The sequence below is a fragment of the Cynocephalus volans genome, chromosome X, assembly GCF_027409185.1.
Source record: "Cynocephalus volans isolate mCynVol1 chromosome X, mCynVol1.pri, whole genome shotgun sequence".
NCBI lineage: Eukaryota > Metazoa > Chordata > Mammalia > Dermoptera > Cynocephalidae > Cynocephalus > Cynocephalus volans.
The window spans coordinates 130971064-130989570 of NC_084478.1; the positions used below are offsets into that span (position 1 = coordinate 130971064).

An 18507-nucleotide genomic window follows, 5' to 3' on the forward strand; every position below is an offset into this window, starting at 1 on the left:
GCCCAAACCCCCCAGTGTGCCTCGATTCATAGGCCTGGACTTCCGCTTTAGCCTGGCACCTACAAAACTTCTCTATTTGTTTCTACTATGTTAACCTTTGAAGTGAAGAATATTAATGAATCTCATAAGCACATGGGAAGATGACTCAGGTGTGCTATTAGCTGAGTCATTTTCCCAGTACTGGAGGCAGGTTTCTCCTCGGTGCGCCCAGAGTCCCCGGCCTGCTAGGAGCTCTAGCCCATAGTGGTGAGAAGCTCTGGTAGCTTTAGCAACCAGCACCAGAGGGCCAGAGCTCACAGTTAAGAGCAAAGAACCTTTTCTTATTGGAAACTGGAAGCTTGAATGGCCCCTGCAAATTCACAGCAGACTAGCTAGGAAGCTACAGCGGTGGGATCTCAGTATTCATCATGACTAATTGGCAAATAACAGCCCGCAGAAGCCATGCTTCTTCCATTGTGTTTTATCTGAGTCTCCTTGATGCATCATGGCTTGACACTGACATGCAGATCCCTTTGGGATTAACAGAGAATAAAAGGCAGGGCAGCATGGAGGGTCTTTATTCATTTCGAAATTTCTGGATTTTTAAAATTATGTAGAATCAGTTCTTGAGAAAGTTTGAAATTTTACACAACAACTTTATACTGCTTTCGTAAGCAAGTGTGAGTCCTTTTCCTGGACATTTTGCCTGTCAGAAATGAGGGAATCTAATAGCAAGAAAGGGAGAAATAGAATCATGAGATAAGGTGCAAAAATAAAATGAAGAAAAGAGCATCAGATGAGACTCAACAAAGTCTAGTTGATAAAATGGAATCAGGAGACTCCTGGTTTATAAGATTTTGGGAGAAAGCAACCACATGAACTATAATGTGATATAAATAATGTAGCCAAAGCAATTTGGATATGGGCTGCTTTAGAAAGTTAAACCTCGCCAGCTAGCTGCCAGAGAGTTTTGCAAGGACATTCTAGTCGATGGTGATAGGCTCGAGGGAAAAGAGGGGCTAGTAGAAGGACTAAGCTGAGTTCTTCATATGGGAAGATTATAAGATCCCACAATTATGACATAAAAATTTTGTTGTATTTTGATAGTTTTGCAATTGTCATTATTTTCCCGGAATTGCTTGCTGAGTAACCTTGTTTTGGGCTGAGAAGCTTGCCTTGAGGAACCCAGGCCACAGGAGAGCTGCTGCTAATGTGCGCCACTCCACAGGTCACAGTGCTCGGGACCGAGCACTTCCTTCCACTGAAGAGGATTCTAGCATCGTGCAGCTCTTGCAGAAGCTCTCTTGGTTGTCTGGGCGCAGTGACCATTTTCTTCAGAATATGTTATTGGCTTTGTTCTTCGTATTCATGTTAAAACAGGACAAAGCCTTATCATAATGTTTAATTTCCTCAATTTGTGCTTTCTAGTTAATGAGAACACACCCTGTTGCCACTCTTCAACTCCTGAAAAAAGATTGGAGAGAAATTTAGGACATTATAGAGACTACATGATCCCTTAGACAGAAACTCCAGTCCTAACAGAAACCTATTCATTTACGTCCTCTCTTTCCCAAGTAGCTGCTAGAGACATCTGCTTTATTCAACTTCCTTCCATATCCATGAAGGAATTTAATGTGGACTAGATAGCTATGATATTGGATATGACCTTTCCCTGGTATTTAGAACTGTTTTTTCCTAAGGGATATAAAGATATATGGAGCAAAGAAGAATTTCATCTTGAGGGTGGGTTTTTCCTTAAAAAATTGTTAAAGATTCTTGGCCAACCCCTGGAACACCCACCTTTATGTATCTTCTTGGCTCAGTTTGGTCACATTCCTGAAGCTCTCTCCTCCCCATTCTCACCAATTAACATTGAAGTGCCTTGGTATGTTATCGGGGTCGCAAGTTCAACTGCTTGATGTATGACTCACTTCTGGTGCCCTTTCTTTCCTTTCTTTCTTTTTTTTTTTTTTTTTGCACAAAAGAGAGCCATTTGTTATATATTCAGAGTCCAAAAGTCCTTTCTTACTCTTTGACTATCACGGGAGGTTCCCCCCCCCCCTGCACTGGGAGAACAACAAATCAAAAGAGGATTTGACCTAAGAAAGCATACATAATATTAAAATAATTGCTTGGAGGTCAAGGTCACTATGTGTGTTGGAACAAAAGGAAGAGAAAATCTTTTATTTTTAATACATTAGTCTAATTGTATTCTCAAGTCTACCAGACTGTCTCTTACAGCTAACGAATAGATTACACTCATTTATTATGGGTAAGGAATTTCTCCCTAATTTGTTTTTTGTGTTTTTTTCCCCCTCATTTATTGATCATTGTTCAAAGACCATTTATTAGGCGCTTCCTATGTGCCAGACACTATTAGGAATCAACAAATTCATCACCAAATACATATCAAATAACTTATTAATACAAGGTGTTAGCATTGCAGAGGGTAGAGAGAAGTTAACATGTAGGGCTTAAAACCTTTTTGGGGAGGTGAGACACCCAATAAAAATAATTAGTTGTTTAAAGGTAGTATAGAAACCAAGTGCTTTATGAGTCCAGATCATTGTGTCCTGGGGTCAGAGAAGGCTTCCTGAGGAAGGCAGGGTCTCGAAGGAAGGGAATCAGAAAGGAGAAAGTGAGTGTGGCAGGCAGTATGTATTGGGCGGGTGTGTTAGGCGAAGTTGGATAGTCATGGGAGATAAAGCTGGTTTGGTCCTTTGGTATCTTCCTGTGCCTCAGTTTCTCTTCTATAACATGGAGGTGATAATAGTAATGACCACACAAAGTCTATATGAGGATTAGATGATATATTATGAGAAGAGCACTTAGCCAGAGATTGTAAAACAGAAAACACTCTACAGATATTAGCAATTGTTATTATTTTATATTATTAGTAGGATTGTGGGAGGGCCTTGAATGCCAGAATCTGGCGTGTGAGCTTTATCATGTGAGGAATTGAGGGTCATTGAAAATTTCAGCAGGGCCATGACATGCTGAAATAAATTAGATAAAATAATTTGTCTGCAATGAGAAGGGTAGATTGTAGACTCCTCCTACTAGACTTCGCTTCAAATTAAATAGTTTAAAAATCTTATGTCCAGATAGAGTAGAATTATTTAAGAAAAGCTATTTGATTTTTACCCAGTTTCCCAGGGGGTAGAACTATATAACACATTAAAACTTGGTAGGACTGTAAAATGGTATGGTAGAAAGAGATGAGTCATATATTAGGTTGCCAACCTAATGGTAGTGGTTTTTCAGCAGGATGAAGTTCCTGAAATTCGGGTATAATTAACTGCAACTCAGTTTTCTAAGTCTTAGGGTTTTCTTCCCCACTGGTTCTTTCATCTTTGATTAGAACAGTTCTGAGACCCAGTTTGTCTCTCCCTCTCCTGCTTTCTCCTTTTGCTTGCTGGCTCTTCCATTCTGTTCTGAATGACATTAGTCAAGTAAGTTCTGCCCGTTTCTACATTGCTCCGAGCCCACCTACTCTGCCTCTTAACCTTTGAAACATCCTGTCTCGGGGCTTCTGGATCATGTCATTTAGCAGAAAATAATTACCCTCTAGCTAACACAATAGCTAAACACTCTTGAGTTTGTTGTATAGAATGGTACAAGCTTTTCCTACTTTTAGTATACTAGGTGCTCCAGCTTTCCTGCCTTACATTCATTCATCTTGGATGCAACCGAATGACAAAAGGCCTTTGTTCCTCCCCCAAAAGGGGTTTGAAAAGTTGTCCTCCAAACAACTCAGGGCCTTCAGGAGACTTGGCAGGACCTCATGGCAGAGAATTATCTCCTTTGGCTTCGTCTATGTTTTATTCTTCTGAGTGGTCTGAGTGGGCCACTCTTCGGGATCCATGTTCCTCACTGAGGGATGTGGGAATTTTTCAGCTGTGTTCACCATCTAGGAAAGTAATAATGGTGAGGAGGAGGAGGAGGAAGAGTATGGTTGTTACAGAGAAACAACATTCTGTTTTTTAACTTCTCAATATATATTTTTTCTTTTTTTATTATCAATATTCATGAGATACAAAGCTAATTGTCACCCCTCGTGCCCATGATGTGAGGGCCAGATTCATACTGGCAGCACACCCATTACCAGGAATTACTTTTGTATCCCGTGTCCCCCACCCAATTATCCCCGACCTACCTCAACTTCCCCCTTTCCCACCCACTCTACTTTGTAGCCCTAGGAATGTTCCCTCCCTCTGTAAGGTCTTTCCTTCCTTCTTTCTCTCTTAGCTCCCACTTATGGGTGAGGATATGTGGTATTTATCCCTCTGTGCTTTGCTTATTTCACTCAACATAAGCTTTTCCAGGTTCATCCATGTTGTTGCAAATAGGAGTATTTCATTCTTTTTTATGGCAGGGCAGTATTCCATGGTGAATATATACCACGGTTCCCTTATCCAATCATCCATCGATGGGGATTTAGGTTGGTTCCATGTCTTGGCTATTGTAAACAGAGCTGCGATGAACATGGGAGTGCAGGTATCCCTTCGACATGATGATTTCCATTCCTCTGGGTATATACCCAGAAGAGGGATTGCAGGATCATATGGAAGATCTATCTGTAGTTGTTTAAGAAACCTCCATACTGTTTTTCATAGTGGTTGTACTAATTTACAGTCCCACCAACAGTGTGGGACATTCCCTTCTCTCCACACCTTCACCAGCATTTGTTTTTCATTGTCTTTTTGATTATAGCCAGTCTAACTGGGGTGAGGTGGTATCTCAATGTAGTTTTAATTTGCATTTCCATGAAGACTAGTGATGTTGAGCATTTTTTCATGTATCTGTTGGCCATTTGTATGTCTTCCTTTGAAAAATGTCTATCAGCTCCTTTGCCCATTATAGTTGATTTTCATGTCCCTTTACCCATTCCTCTTTCCCCCCTCCCTCTCACCCCCTCCACTACATGACATCTGTTCACTTGTCTTAACAAGTTCAAGGAATTGCAAAACACCATTCTATTGGATGAAACCACTGGAGAATCTGTGCTGGCAAATGAATTATTCATTCATTATTCATTTTGTAAAATTGTATTGAGTTCAGGCATTGTTGTAATTACTGGAGATATAGCAGTGGATGAAACATGGACCTTAATGGTCTAGAAAGAGACAGACAGCAAATATAAAAACAGATAGATGAGTGAGATGTATTTGGATGGGGATCACCCTATGAAAAAGATGAAATGGGTTGCTACGATGAGGGTTACTGGTCATAGGAGGCCTCTCAGAGGAGGTGAGATTCAAGCAAATACCTGAAAGAAGTAAGAGGTGAGCTGTGTGGATATGAGGGGGAAGAGGATTCTAGGCAGAGGGAACAGGAAGTGCAAAGGCCTTAAAGGAGCTTGCTTGGGATGTTTGAGGAACAGCAGATAAGCCAGTGTAGCTAGAGCAGCGTGATTAGAAATAAAGTCCAAGAAGTTAACCTGAGGCCAGATTGGGTACAGCATTCCAGGCTATGGTAGATCTTATTCCAGCTTTGATGGGAAGCCATTGGAGGGTTTGGAGAAGATTCTCTTGGTTTGTCATTGTCATGTGTTTCTGATTCCAGTTTTATTAGTGACCTGCCCGTGTGAACTTCAATGAGCTCGTGCTTCCTCAGTTTCCTGTTAGGTAAATTGTGGATAATGGTAGTTACTCTCAACAACATTAAAAGTATTAGCTGTCAGTTACAAAGGACCTGAGGCCTTTGGATGAGAGATATGATATAGAGTAATTATCACTGTTCTATATAGTCATTATCTTAACACCCATCTTCTTTTGGAAATGCAAAAAAATATAAACCTGCACCCTAAAGAGCTGCACCTGAGAAATTTTAAAAATGTCAGGGAAGTTATATTTCTGATTTTCCTTTTGGTTCCATATGAGAGATCTGGGATACCCCTTTCTTCTTTGAAAAGGTCGTTTTAAAAGCATCCCAGAAGTTGAAACTAACATATATCATAGAATATTAGAATGAGAAGAGATCTTAGCGATCTTACAATCTGTTGTTGAAGCAGCGTCTGACTTCTACATAGAGATGACTTTAAAACAAATTTTTTACCGTGCAAACCATGTTCTTCTAGTGTATGAGAAAATGCTTAAAGAGGGTGGCTCCCAGCCTAGGAAGCCTACTGTGTTACTTGTTCAAGTTCAATGAAATTATTTGTGGATTGTGAAAAAAATGATCTTACAGGTCTTCTGTTCTGATCCATCATTTTACAAGTAAGGAAACTGAGAGAAGCAGAGTCTTGAGTACAATTTAACTGCTAGTTAGCAGGAGATCCTGGCTGAGAATCAAGATCATAAGACTTTCAGGCATCTGCTCTTTCTGAATGCTCTTTCAGGCATCATGCTTTCTCCCCAGATTCATGAGCTACCTACCTCGGTGGCATATTTAGACATAATTGCAATATTATAGGAAGCGATTTACTGTAATTTCAGATCCCTTTCCATCTTTATTATAACGATGTGCTTTGCTAATATTGGAAGTGGCGGCTGCCACGAAACTTTTTTGCTTGGTGAGGCAGCTGTACATGAAAAAAAATTCACAGACTGTAGTTTGACTCTGCCACAAATGTTTTGCTCTGTATTTTCCTTTTTTCTGCCCCTCTCTTTGTTGCTGGCTTTGGGCTTTGTAAGTAGATTCTACAGTGTGTACCACTGAAGCTATAGACTTCGAGTTTTAGATTTGATCATAATTCAAATTCTAACCTTGTTGCAATTTTTATATTAATTTTTGCCTTAAAAATGTATTCTAATTTTTGTCATACATAATTACTGTGATAAATTTTAAAAAGTGAGGTTTTGGGGTGTTTTTTTTTTTTTGCACAAAGTAAGTGCTCAATAAATGTTTGTTCATTTGAAATAAGCTCAGTACATAATTTTAGGTCTTCTAGTCCCATCATTTTAATAACAGATGCGAACCAGTCATGAAAATGAGCAAACATAGTAATATAATAATTTAGATTTCTTCCAGTAAACTTAAATGTGGGTTAGTTGAATATGAGAATATATACATATACATTCTCACATATATATGAGAAGTACAAACATATGAAAGATATAAACACACACACATACTCTTTCTGTACTTTTGTATCCTAATACAGTAACATTTACTTGATTGGCATTGAAAAACAAGTTATTTTTCATTTGACTCCTTTCTGTTGATATCATATAGCTCACATGGCCACTCCCTGAAATAGAAGCTGTAGTATTTATCAGTCTAGAATGTTTCTCACACTCATTGATTCAAAAATCAATTAAACTAATAAAAAATAACTACAAACATTATTATTTCTTTTTACTGGTTTTTCTAAAAAAAGAAACTCTCCTTAACACATTTATATATTCTGCTTGCTCATGCTATGGGGAAATAAATTGTTGATGTTCCAGGTACTTTGCCAGAAGTTAAGTAGTTTGCAAGAATGATCTTGCCAAATAATACTCTTTCCCTAATTAAATTCTTAAAATAGTCAGGGATCATACTGAATAATCAGATGGGTGATTGAAAACGACAAGCTTAAATCTTAAAAGCCAAATTCTGTGAGTAAGACAAAATGCATAGGAAGGCATTTCCTCAATAATCACCAAAAGTCTATTTCCTAGTCTCTCCTTCCATTCCCACCCTGAAGTGATTTTAGATCCAGTCATCCTGGGGAATTGCAACTGGAATAAGCTCTACCTTTCACTATGACAAATGCTTGACACAGCCTGCAGTTTGTGACTTACTGAAAGAAGGACGGATTCATCAGAGAGCTCCTAATCCCCATTTTCCCACCTTCTTCATTCTGTCTTTAGGGGAGAGTAGAGGGACAGCATGAATGAATCAGGCAGTCTTCCTCCTTTTCTCTGTTCCTGTGAGCTTTGCTGTGAGTTGTAGCAATAGGCTACTCCTTAACTATTGTGAATCCCTAACCCCAAACAAATGGCACAATCCCTTTGGGCCTGTTGATTCAAATCTCAGCATTCAGCGCACTCAGCAACAACAGATAGGCAGCTAATGACTGTGCTTCCCTGTGAGTGTACTAAAGGCAAAACTTTCAGGAGCAGGGACACTGGTGGAGCATAGGTGAGTGCAGCAAGATGTGCAGGTGAGATGTAAATATATAACGTGTGTGTGTGTGTATATATTTTTATATTTATACTTGGATTTCTGGTGAAGTGACCCAGATTAAAAGGATTCAGTCATGGTTTGCAGTTAAATGGGAAAAGGAGGCTATAGTGAAAGGGTCAGTGATTCAGATACAAAAATGCTTTGTAACTTTTAAAGTGTTAGATCTTAATTATTGTTCTCTAGCTATTTGATTGACTGAGGCTAAGTCACTTGATTTCACATTCTCTATCTTAAAAAAATGAAGATAACAATAATTCCTAACAACTTTTCAGGGCTGTTTGAAGATTGTCCAGAAACAATGCCTGGCAAGCCCTTTGAGGTTTATAGTTTAAAGAAATTGTTCAGATGTACCGTGTATGTAACGAATGTGTCATTGCCGGGTTTCCCCACATAGGTATTTAAGAGGCGGTATTTTTACTTGACTCAACTTCCTGATGGTTCATATATTCTCAATTCCTATAAAGATGAGAAAAATTCAAAAGAATCTAAAGGTTGTATCTACTTGGATGCCTGCATTGATGTTGTACAGGTAAGGCTATCGAGGTAATCTTTCTTTCTCTTTCTCCAAGAGGGTAGTGATGAACTATTAAGAATCTTAGCATTTTTTTCTGTCTTGGTTAATGGCATCTCCATACACCAAAAAATCCGTACTAGAAACCACAAAATCCTCTTTAGTGCCCCACTCTTGTTCAGTGCCGATATTTAAACATGTATCAAGTCCTTTTGAGTCTGGCTCCAAAGTGCATCTTGAATCTTACTTTCTCTCTATTCCACTGTCCTTTCTCTGGTTCTGCCTTTTATTTTCTCTGGGTGTACTAGTGTGTTTTCTGTTGCCAATAGCAGAATACTTCAAACGGGGTAATTTATGAAGAAATGGAATTTTTTCTTATAGTTTTGGAGGCTGAGAAGTGCAAGATTTGCAGGGCCACATCTGGTGAAGGCCTTTTCCTTGGTGAGGACTCTCAGCAGAGCTTCAAGGTGGTACAGGGTATCACATGATGAGGGGCCTGACAGCATGTCCACGTGCTTTCTTTCTCTCCTTGTAAAGCCACCAGTCTACTGCCTGATAACCCATTAAGCCATTAACCCATTATTTCATTCATAAGGTCTTAGTCCTCATGATGCAATCACATCCTAAAGACTCGACCTTCCAAATAACATGGTTAGATTTCTCACCCTCTTGATAGTTTTACATGGAGATGGAGTTTCAAGATGAGCTTTGGAGGGGACATTCAAACCATAGCATTCTGCCCTTGGCCCCCCAAAGCTCATGTCCTTCTCACATACAAATGCATTCATTTCATCCCCATAGTCCTAAACTCTTAACTTGTTCCAGCACCACCTCAAAAGTCCAAAGTCTCATCAATTAGCCTGTGAAACAAGTTATCTGCTTCCAAGATACAATGATGGAACCTAGAGTCTTGCCTTATGGCCTCCTGATTTGTTGTCCTGCTCCGCTTCGTCTTCCTAAGACATAGATCTTTTCTTTTACTTGCCTTCTCCAAACCTTTTGGCTCTTGATTTCTTGTGTTACAGAGTAAGAACTAAAACTCTTATCATGGCACTTAACACCCACAGTGATGTGGCCTTACCCTACTGTCTAGCCTCATCCCCCTGCATCCCTTATGTAATCTGTGCTCTAGTCACACCAGGCTAAGCACTCCATAAAGTTTCACACGTATGTGGCTACCTTTACATTTTTTCTCTTCTTGCCATATACTTTTCCCTTCTGTTCCGTTTGAACCTTATCTTTTAAGACTCAGCTTAAATGCCACTGTTTCCTACTTCACCCTCATGCCCACCAAGTGGAATTAAGCTCCACCTCTCCTGTGCTACCACTTTGCTTCTTCCTCTGTCATATAACTGAATCACACTCTAATTTGTGGCTCATTTTGCACATTTCTTTTTGGATTTTGGGGATCATGTCTTACTCATTTCTGTATGTCCTATAATACACAATAAAAACTTAGAAATTGTTTGCTGATTTCATTTACTGAGGCGGCATAGACAAAGACAGGGTGGGAAATAGAGGGTAGAGAGATTATCTAAATAGGAAGTTCATTGACAAAGAGACAGGATCGTGTACTACAGAGCCAGGTGGACATGGTTGTCTAGAAGGAGCACTGAGCTGATCAGGAGGCAGGAAATCCCAGTTTAATGCCTTCCATTTACCTGAATCTTAATTTTTAAAACTACAAAATGGGATTAAAAATGTCTGTGTACACTGTCAAATAAAATTGTCATAAGGATCAAATGAAAAAACACTTTTAAAAGTGTAAACATCTGTGTAAATAGAAGGTGCTTTTATAATAATAAAGAGCTTTCTTACCTAACTGGAAGAAAGAGGCATACACAATTTCTGGATTTTCTCAATTAGCCCTAGTCCAGATTGACCTTTCTTTGTAGTGCTCCCAGGATCTGCTTCCCCCATCTATTTATGATCCCCCTTCTCAAATATTTTCAGATATATAAATCTTTATGACTTGCTGTAGAAGTTTAATTTCACCCTTCCCTATACTTTGAAGGTGAGAAGGAGGAACTTTCTTAGTTTCTTGAATAATGACCATGCAGTAGAAAATTATTGATTTATGACCCTTTCTTGAAATTAATGCTGAAGTATTTGAGAGGGAATAATGTGTTATTTTGTCATGACAGAGAAGGTGGTAAAGTAAAAGAATGCATTATTATATTTGAGGGGAAAAGGAGGCTTTTCTTTTCCTTGGGTGCTAGTGTTCAGCTGGGCCACTTCCATATATTTTACTTAGAGTCACAACTGAACGTTAACCAACTCTGCTATTCTTTTATGCTACTGTGATACATTTGATATTATGCATGGTAAAGTGAATTAGGTATCTATATTGCACTTGATGGTACAATATAGAATAAGTATCAGACTTGTTTCAGGTCACATTTTAGCTTGTTTTTAAGAGCTGATTTTGAAAATCTATAAATACCCAAGGAAAGCTTTAAGTGGGGTGGAAGTAGTGTTTGCTTATTTCTTTGTCGGTAATTTGATTTTCTAAATGGAAAGGATGCCAAAAGGTCTTAAGTGATAATACTTACTCAACAGGTAGTATTTTATGCCAACTTCATGCGTATACCACTGTGCCCAGTCCCGAGGAGAACAAAATATATATGTTTGTCATGGTCATTCACTGTCTTGGAGTGTCTGTGTCTTGTTGAAAGAAGCAATTAATTCATGAAAGTATTGACGCATGTATGTGCTGAGGTGAGGTAAAGATAAATAAACTAGTGAAATCTAATATTAAAAGGGCGACAAAACTAACTGAACACGTTTGTTTTCCACCCTAGTGCCCCAAAATGCGCCGTCATGCTTTTGAACTGAAGATGTTAGATAAGTATAGCCATTATCTCGCTGCTGAAACTGAACAGGAAATGGAGGAATGGTTGATAACTTTGAAAAAGATTATTCAGATCAATACCGACAGTTTAGTGCAAGAGAAAAAGGAGACAATAGAAACAACACAAGGTCAGAATTTTTAAATGATTTATTATTGAGATAAAGCCCTTGTCCTTAATCCGTGGGAGTGTCCTTTGTGCAGGGTGAATATAGACCTCTTAATCTTGAAGGGTGACCTGCTTCTTCATTAAAAGTGACCATGGAGGTTGATAGACTTTTTTAAGAGTTGATGCCGCCTGGGCTCTGACAGATGAAATATAACCAGACTGAAACGGATAAGAAATTCATGGCAGATTTTCAAAGGTCCATTAAAGTTTTCCCTATGCTTTCATAATCAGAATTCTTTGCAATAAATCTAGTAGGAGAGGATGGGGTGGGAGAGATAGGATATTTTTCTTAGGTGATTAGTAACGGTCTGTATGGTTTGGAACATCTGCTTTTAATGAATTTGCAGATGATGAAACTAGCAGCCAAGGAAAAGCCGAAAACATCATGGCCAGTTTGGAAAGGAGCATGCATCCGGAACTTATGAAGGTATATCTTTTTTATGGCAACTTGCCTTCAACTGAGACAGCGCAGGATGAGCTATTAAAGTTTTAATGCTGGATTCCATTTGGCATTGTCATTTTCAAGTTAAAAAACACAGCGAATTGGTGAAACAGGTAGAGATTGTGAAAGAAAATTCACTCTCCTAAATATGGACTTGTAAGTGCCAGCTGATGGTTTGGAAAATCTTAATTTTTCTAGACACTAGTGAGTACTTCTAGGTTTTTATGACATTATTAATTTTATCTGCTACTACTTATTCAATTTCATTACTGTATGATATTCATAAAATGAATATTCTTTCAAGGGGCTAATGATACAGATCATGCACATGATATTCAATCTAATGATTTATATATATTTTATATGAAAATTATATATTCTCTATATGCAAATATGTACGTATATGTACATGAATAATTTCATCAGGTAAAAATTTTGGTGACCAGATATCATTTGTGTTGTTTACTCTGCTCTTTAAAGTTTGAAACGAATCAATTTTGAAAGTGTAGAAATGATTATCATGTGCATCCCAGTAGAATACATATTTCACTCTGTGGGCTCTATATTATAATAGATTAGAGAGTTATGACCCATTTATTAATTTAAGTCCTTGTCAAACCTATTTGTATTTTTACTTTATACCTCTTTCTGAACTACTTAGTCACACAAATTTAGAAGTTTTTTTTTGTTTGTTTTTTGTTTTAAATGTACCCCTCTCTTAAACTTTAGGAACACACTCATGATCCCCTGATCTAGGCTTTTTATGATTTTGTAAATTTTAGTTGTATCCCCCCTGAATCTTTGTCATGCCAAGTCTGTGCAGCCCATTATTAGTTTCCTAAGGAGATGAAATCAGAATTGTATGTAATATCCCATGGTTAACACCGTGGATATATAAAATATGGTGTTACTCTTTTGTTTATTTCTCTTTCGCATACAAAATTTCTTGGATTCCTTTTTTGTACTGACTACAGGATGAACAATATCTTAGTGGTAGGAAGAGGCACATGGAAAGCGTAAGAACCTGATCTGTGTCTTACTGTGGGTCATAGTCATGGTGATATGTCACTGCCCAGCCAAGCAACTATCCTTTATCCATCTTAAGTACATGGAAATGGAGAATGGTATATTTTTGAAGCTGTGTTGGATTGCTTGTTTCACATAAACTATATATTTAAATAGTGTTTAATACTGTTTTGAAGGAAATGAAGTAATATAGATATATATTTAATTTTAGTATGGAAGAGAAACTGAACAGCTAAACAAACTCAGCAGAGGGGATGGAAGACAGAATCTCTTTTCTTTTGATTCGGAAGTTCAGGTATTAATGATATATTCCTTTAAATAATCCTAGAATTGATAAACAACATCTATGAAATGTTGAAAGCACTGATTTTTGCACCAGTGGGGAATACAGATTGTTTTGTATTTGTCTTATTCACTTTGAACAAGTGGCTTAAGAGTAACTCTTCACTCAAGAGGACTTTCACATATGCAAATAGTTCGGGCCTGAATATATACTCAGTTCCTTTTAGTCTTTTCACTTCATCTTGCTCATCAAAACGAATAAATTAAAGAACGCTTAAAGATGGATTCAGTGCTCTTTTAACCCATTAAATACAATTGTGATCTAGTGGCAGTGAGTATCAGCAGTATAAAGAGCACCAAATCATATGAGACATTTATTTTCCACATTTGATATAGGCCTGTAGAACTGGGATAATTTTCATGGCTGGCTTAATCCCACTTTAAGTGAAGGGTGGTGCAGGAAAGTGGAGATTTATGTGCATATGTGTATTTTAACCTCTTTCATGAGTTAGGTACTTTTTATACTAAGATACGCAGTTAATATATAATTTCACGACAATTTCTAATTAAATGTCTGATTTATTTAAATGGAAAAAGTCTACAGTTTATAAATATTACAAATATTTCTCCTAACAAACTATTTTATGAGAAAATGAAATTATTTGGGGAGGGGCGGTAAATTTTTTTGTTTTCTTTCCACTTTTTTTAACATGAGATTTCTAATTAAAATCTTTTATTTTGTTTGAAATAGAAAAGTACAAATTGCATAAGCATTAGTTTTTTTCCCAGTAAAAATATATCATGAAAATTTAAAATAATTTAGAGAAAACTGATTTTGTTTCTTTTTTCTTTTTTTCTTCATACTGTTTTCCAACTAAAAATTTTTATTTCGTTTGAAATGGAAAAATTATATAGAATCATAAATAATGCAGACATTTTTCCTTTAATATTGCATAAGAAAATAAAAGTATTTGGAAAAAAATGATTTTAAAAAATATTTCACTTCTTTTTTTTTTTTTCCATAGGAGTATTATATTGCTTTACTGTAAGTTAAGTGATTTGTTTAAAAAAAAAAAAAAGCATACAGCATGCCTCAGGAATGTTAGCTCTAAGATAATCATTCAGAAATTTACTTGTTCCAAGCATGTCTGAGCCTTTGATTTCCCCCTGATGACTGGGCTCTAATTGGACATGTCAGACTCTTTCATCGTATACAAAGGAGCCAATTGACTGTGGTTGAAACTAAATCCAGTATCTTTAAAAATTTGTGGTGCAGTGTTTTTGTGGTCATGAAACCGAACTGAGTTTATGTTTGAGCTGTTGATCAGTGAGCTACAGTAAGGGAAAAATTCACAGATGTGATGAAGCTTTAAGGATAAAAAATGGAATTTCATGTTGATTATGGAAGGCAGTCTCACCACAAAGAAACCCACGTTGTGTGTGTTCAGTACCTTTTCTGGGTGAGTTGCCATCCCATCGTTTCAGCCTTCTCTTTTGGCCACAGTTGCGTTTGGATACATGTTTTTTTTAATCACTGACTATAGAAAATAGAGAAACACTTGCCGACTGAAGGGGACGGCTCAAACTTTGGGCTACTGGGGAAGGCCACGTGTCCCACCATTTCTACTCACAGGCCTCAGAGGGAAAGGATTTGGGGGATGGTGTGGTTTGGTTCAGTTTCTCTTCACATTCCACTGTCTGAGTAAGACAGAAAGGAGAGCAGATAAACGAGCGGAAATTAGAATTGATCTCCGTGGCAATGAGTTGCCTGCTCTGGCTCCACAGAGAGATAAGTGTTCAAGAGGGAGCTGTCTAGTCCCACACATTTGTACTCCTTTTGTAGATAAGTAGACTCAGAGGGGAAAAAAATCATGCTTTCAGGTACAAATATTATATGTTGGGCCCTTTTAAAAGGAGGGTTTTGTCAGTGATACAGGCTAGGTCAGAACAGCTATAATTATAAACGATTCTTCAAGCACAATACCTGTTTTGGCTTGAATTACATAGGTAATTGAGAAAAATTCTTGTATTTCTTGGCTTGGGTTTTCCACACCGGCCGTACATTTTGCTCAGATTCACCTAATCATTTCCCACCTACAATTTCTGTGGCCTTAATGAAAGTATAGTAAGTTGTCACACAATCTACACTTTCTTCCCGTTTGTGAATAGAATGTAAGTCTGTTCAGAAATTCAGAGTAAACACATGAACTTAGATTCCTGAGCTGACTGGTTCCTAGAAGTTTCTTTGAGGAGGGAGATTCCGTTCCTACCGAGAGGAATTCCTTAACTATGAATATCTTTTACTTAAAAACTTGTTTTTATATTGAAATACCAACAGTTTTTAAAGATATATCTCTGTGGCAGCCAGGGTATATCCCCCAGCTCCGTTAGAAGCTAAGCTCAGGATATATCAGTTTCCTAAGTAGACGTCTCTCCCTCTGTTCATCATTTAAACATAGGTGGTCCCCAGGGTTCCAGCCTTGTCCACCTCTCACTCTGATTGTCACTGACTCTCAAATCCAAATCTCCAACCCAGACCTCTCCTGTTTCCAGCCACCTATGAGCATTACCTCAATCTCAGCATGTCCCAATCTGAACTCATGATTTCTGTTCAACCTCCCCCCAAATCTGCCATTCATTTGTATTTCACAGCTAAGTTCATAACATCCCTATCTATTGAATCTCCCAAGTTGGAGACCATTGTGTTATTCGTGATGCCTCCCAAACCCATTCCTGTCAATTTTGCCTTTTGCACAGCTCATAAAAAATAATAATAATAAAAATTTCTACCATCCTGGAACATATATTTTGTGGGGAAGACAAACATTGTACAACTAAGTAAAGATAAAAAGTAGTGTTAGAAAGATAAATCAGAGCAAGGGTGTATAGACTGTCAGGGAGTGTGCAGTTTTCTATAGGAAGTCAGGAAAGGTTTCTCTGTGCAAGTGCCAATTGATTGGAGACTTGAATGAAATGAGACAGCAACCCATGCAGCTGTCTGGGGGAAGAGGGTTCCTGACAGAACAAGTGCAAAGGCCCTGGGGTGGGACTGTACTTGGTGTGCTGGAAAAATAAATAACCAAGGAGGCCAGTGTGGCTGGAACAGAGAGCAGGGGAAAGGCAAGAGTATTAGAAGATGAAGTCGGAGGGGTGAGAGGAGGCAGGGAATCATGTCATGTAGTGCTTTGCAGGCCATCGAACAGACTGTGACTTTTCCATTGCCTTAGATCAGAGTCTCATCCTCTTCCTCTGGGATTTCTCCATCAGTGTTTGAACCTCAGTGTAAAAGCTTCACAAATGCTTGTTGAATGAAAAAATTAAAAGGGTTCAAATGAAGAATGGACAGAGAACTGTTGGAGTGTGTCATTTTTACTGTATTAATATAAATCTATATGACTCTGTATTAATATGAATCCTTTGTTTTTCTGAAAATGATTCATACTATCTGTTTTGTAGAGGTTGGACTTTTCAGGAATTGAACCTGATATAAAACCATTTGAAGAAAAGTGCAACAAGCGTTTCCTGATAAACTGCCATGATTTAACTTTCAATATCTTAGGTCAAATTGGAGACAATGCAAAAGGACCACCCACAAATGTACGTGTGACTTTTCTCTCTGCCTCCCTTGAACCAGTACATTAAAGAACTGCCTTTGTTTTTTATGGCTGAGAACTGATTTACTGGATGTAAACTCCATTGCTACATATTATGATAAATTTGACATGGAAGGATTTCATATGTCTTTTTCTTTTGCCAAAATATGAATATGTTCTCATTTTGAGAGGATTCATGAAAGTCTTACTTACTCAGAATAGCAGATAGCGTAGGCTCTTGAAATTTAAGAGGGGCATTCCCAGAACCTGGAAAATCCTCAAATCTGTGAATTCTACTAGAGAATATGATTTCTTCTGTGAAAATGGTTTGTAACAATGAGTAAGTATTACCAAAGCCATGCTGGGATGCAGATGCTATGCAGTCTGCTAGGCTCACTCACTGTTCTCTACAATGAGATTCATTATGGTCTGCAGAGAAAATTCTAATTATTAACTGTCATGGATCATTTGAGTTGTTCAGAAATACTTGAAACTATGAATGTAAAATCTTCAAAGAGACTGTATTTTGTTCATTTTTATTTTTTTGGCTCTAGTTTTATCTTTCAAAAATATCAACAGTGGTGATTGATTCTCTTACAAAATGACTGAAATGCACAAGCTGATTTTTCTGTGTAAAGGGTTAATCTTTATGCCATCTGGCATGAAATTTCTCTTTGTGACCAGCTTTCAAATGCCATCTGTAGAGAGGAATCATGTGTTCCAAAATTGCTGATAGGGCAAAGCTTTTGTCAAGCAATTTGATGTTGACTGATATTATTAGCTCTTATGAAATGTATAGCCCAGTAAGTTGCAACGGGGAAGATTTATTTCTACTCTGTAATATTGGCATTATTTTTTAGGTCATATCAGTAAATGTATAAAGAATTAAATTTTATTCATAGAACAATTGGAATTCTTTAAATGTAGCTTTTGATTTCTACCCATCTTTTTAAAAAAATTTTATAACTTCTGAACTTATTTATATTTGACAAAAGTTAAAATTTGTTAAAGTCTCTTATTTTAGAATGCTATTTCTTCTATGCAGATAAGCCATAGTGCAATTTTAGCTAAATGTTGACCTCAGAAAGGAACTGTAATCACAGAAACTTGAGTAAAAAAAAAATTGTTTTGCAATATGTGTCTTTCCCTTCCCCTCTCATGCCCTCCCAAAAGTCTTAGTTTTAAAATGTAACTGTTTTCATTCCCAGGTTGAGCCCTTTTTTATCAATCTTGCCTTATTTGATGTAAAAAACAACTGTAAGATATCAGCTGACTTTCATGTAGACCTGAATCCCCCATCTGTCCGTGAAATGCTGTGGGGCACTTCAAGCCAACTGGCCAGTGATGGAAACCTCAAGGGCTCTTCCCCCGAGTCTTTCATTCATGGAATTGCTGAATCTCAGTTACGCTACACAAAGCAGGTAAAGAATGATCTTTAGCCTTGGTAGTACATTCAGAATAAGAAACAGAAATGTCCTTGCATTATTTTATGGTTTCAGGCCAATGTTTTCATGGCATGCTATCTTTTGTAAGGCCTGTCTATAG

General features: G+C 37.6%; 1 protein-coding gene across 1 annotated transcript in view; it reads left to right on the top strand.

Moving 5' to 3' along the window:
* Nucleotides 1-18507, top strand: part of DOCK11 (dedicator of cytokinesis 11) — a 169029-nt gene that overhangs the window by 45818 nt on the left and 104704 nt on the right. The window contains exons 7-12 of the mRNA XM_063084253.1: nucleotides 8486-8620; nucleotides 11404-11581; nucleotides 11967-12046; nucleotides 13299-13382; nucleotides 16826-16966; nucleotides 18171-18383. Coding sequence (XP_062940323.1) covers nucleotides 8486-8620; nucleotides 11404-11581; nucleotides 11967-12046; nucleotides 13299-13382; nucleotides 16826-16966; nucleotides 18171-18383 — 831 coding nt within the window. The remainder of the gene's footprint in view (nucleotides 1-8485; nucleotides 8621-11403; nucleotides 11582-11966; nucleotides 12047-13298; nucleotides 13383-16825; nucleotides 16967-18170; nucleotides 18384-18507) is intronic.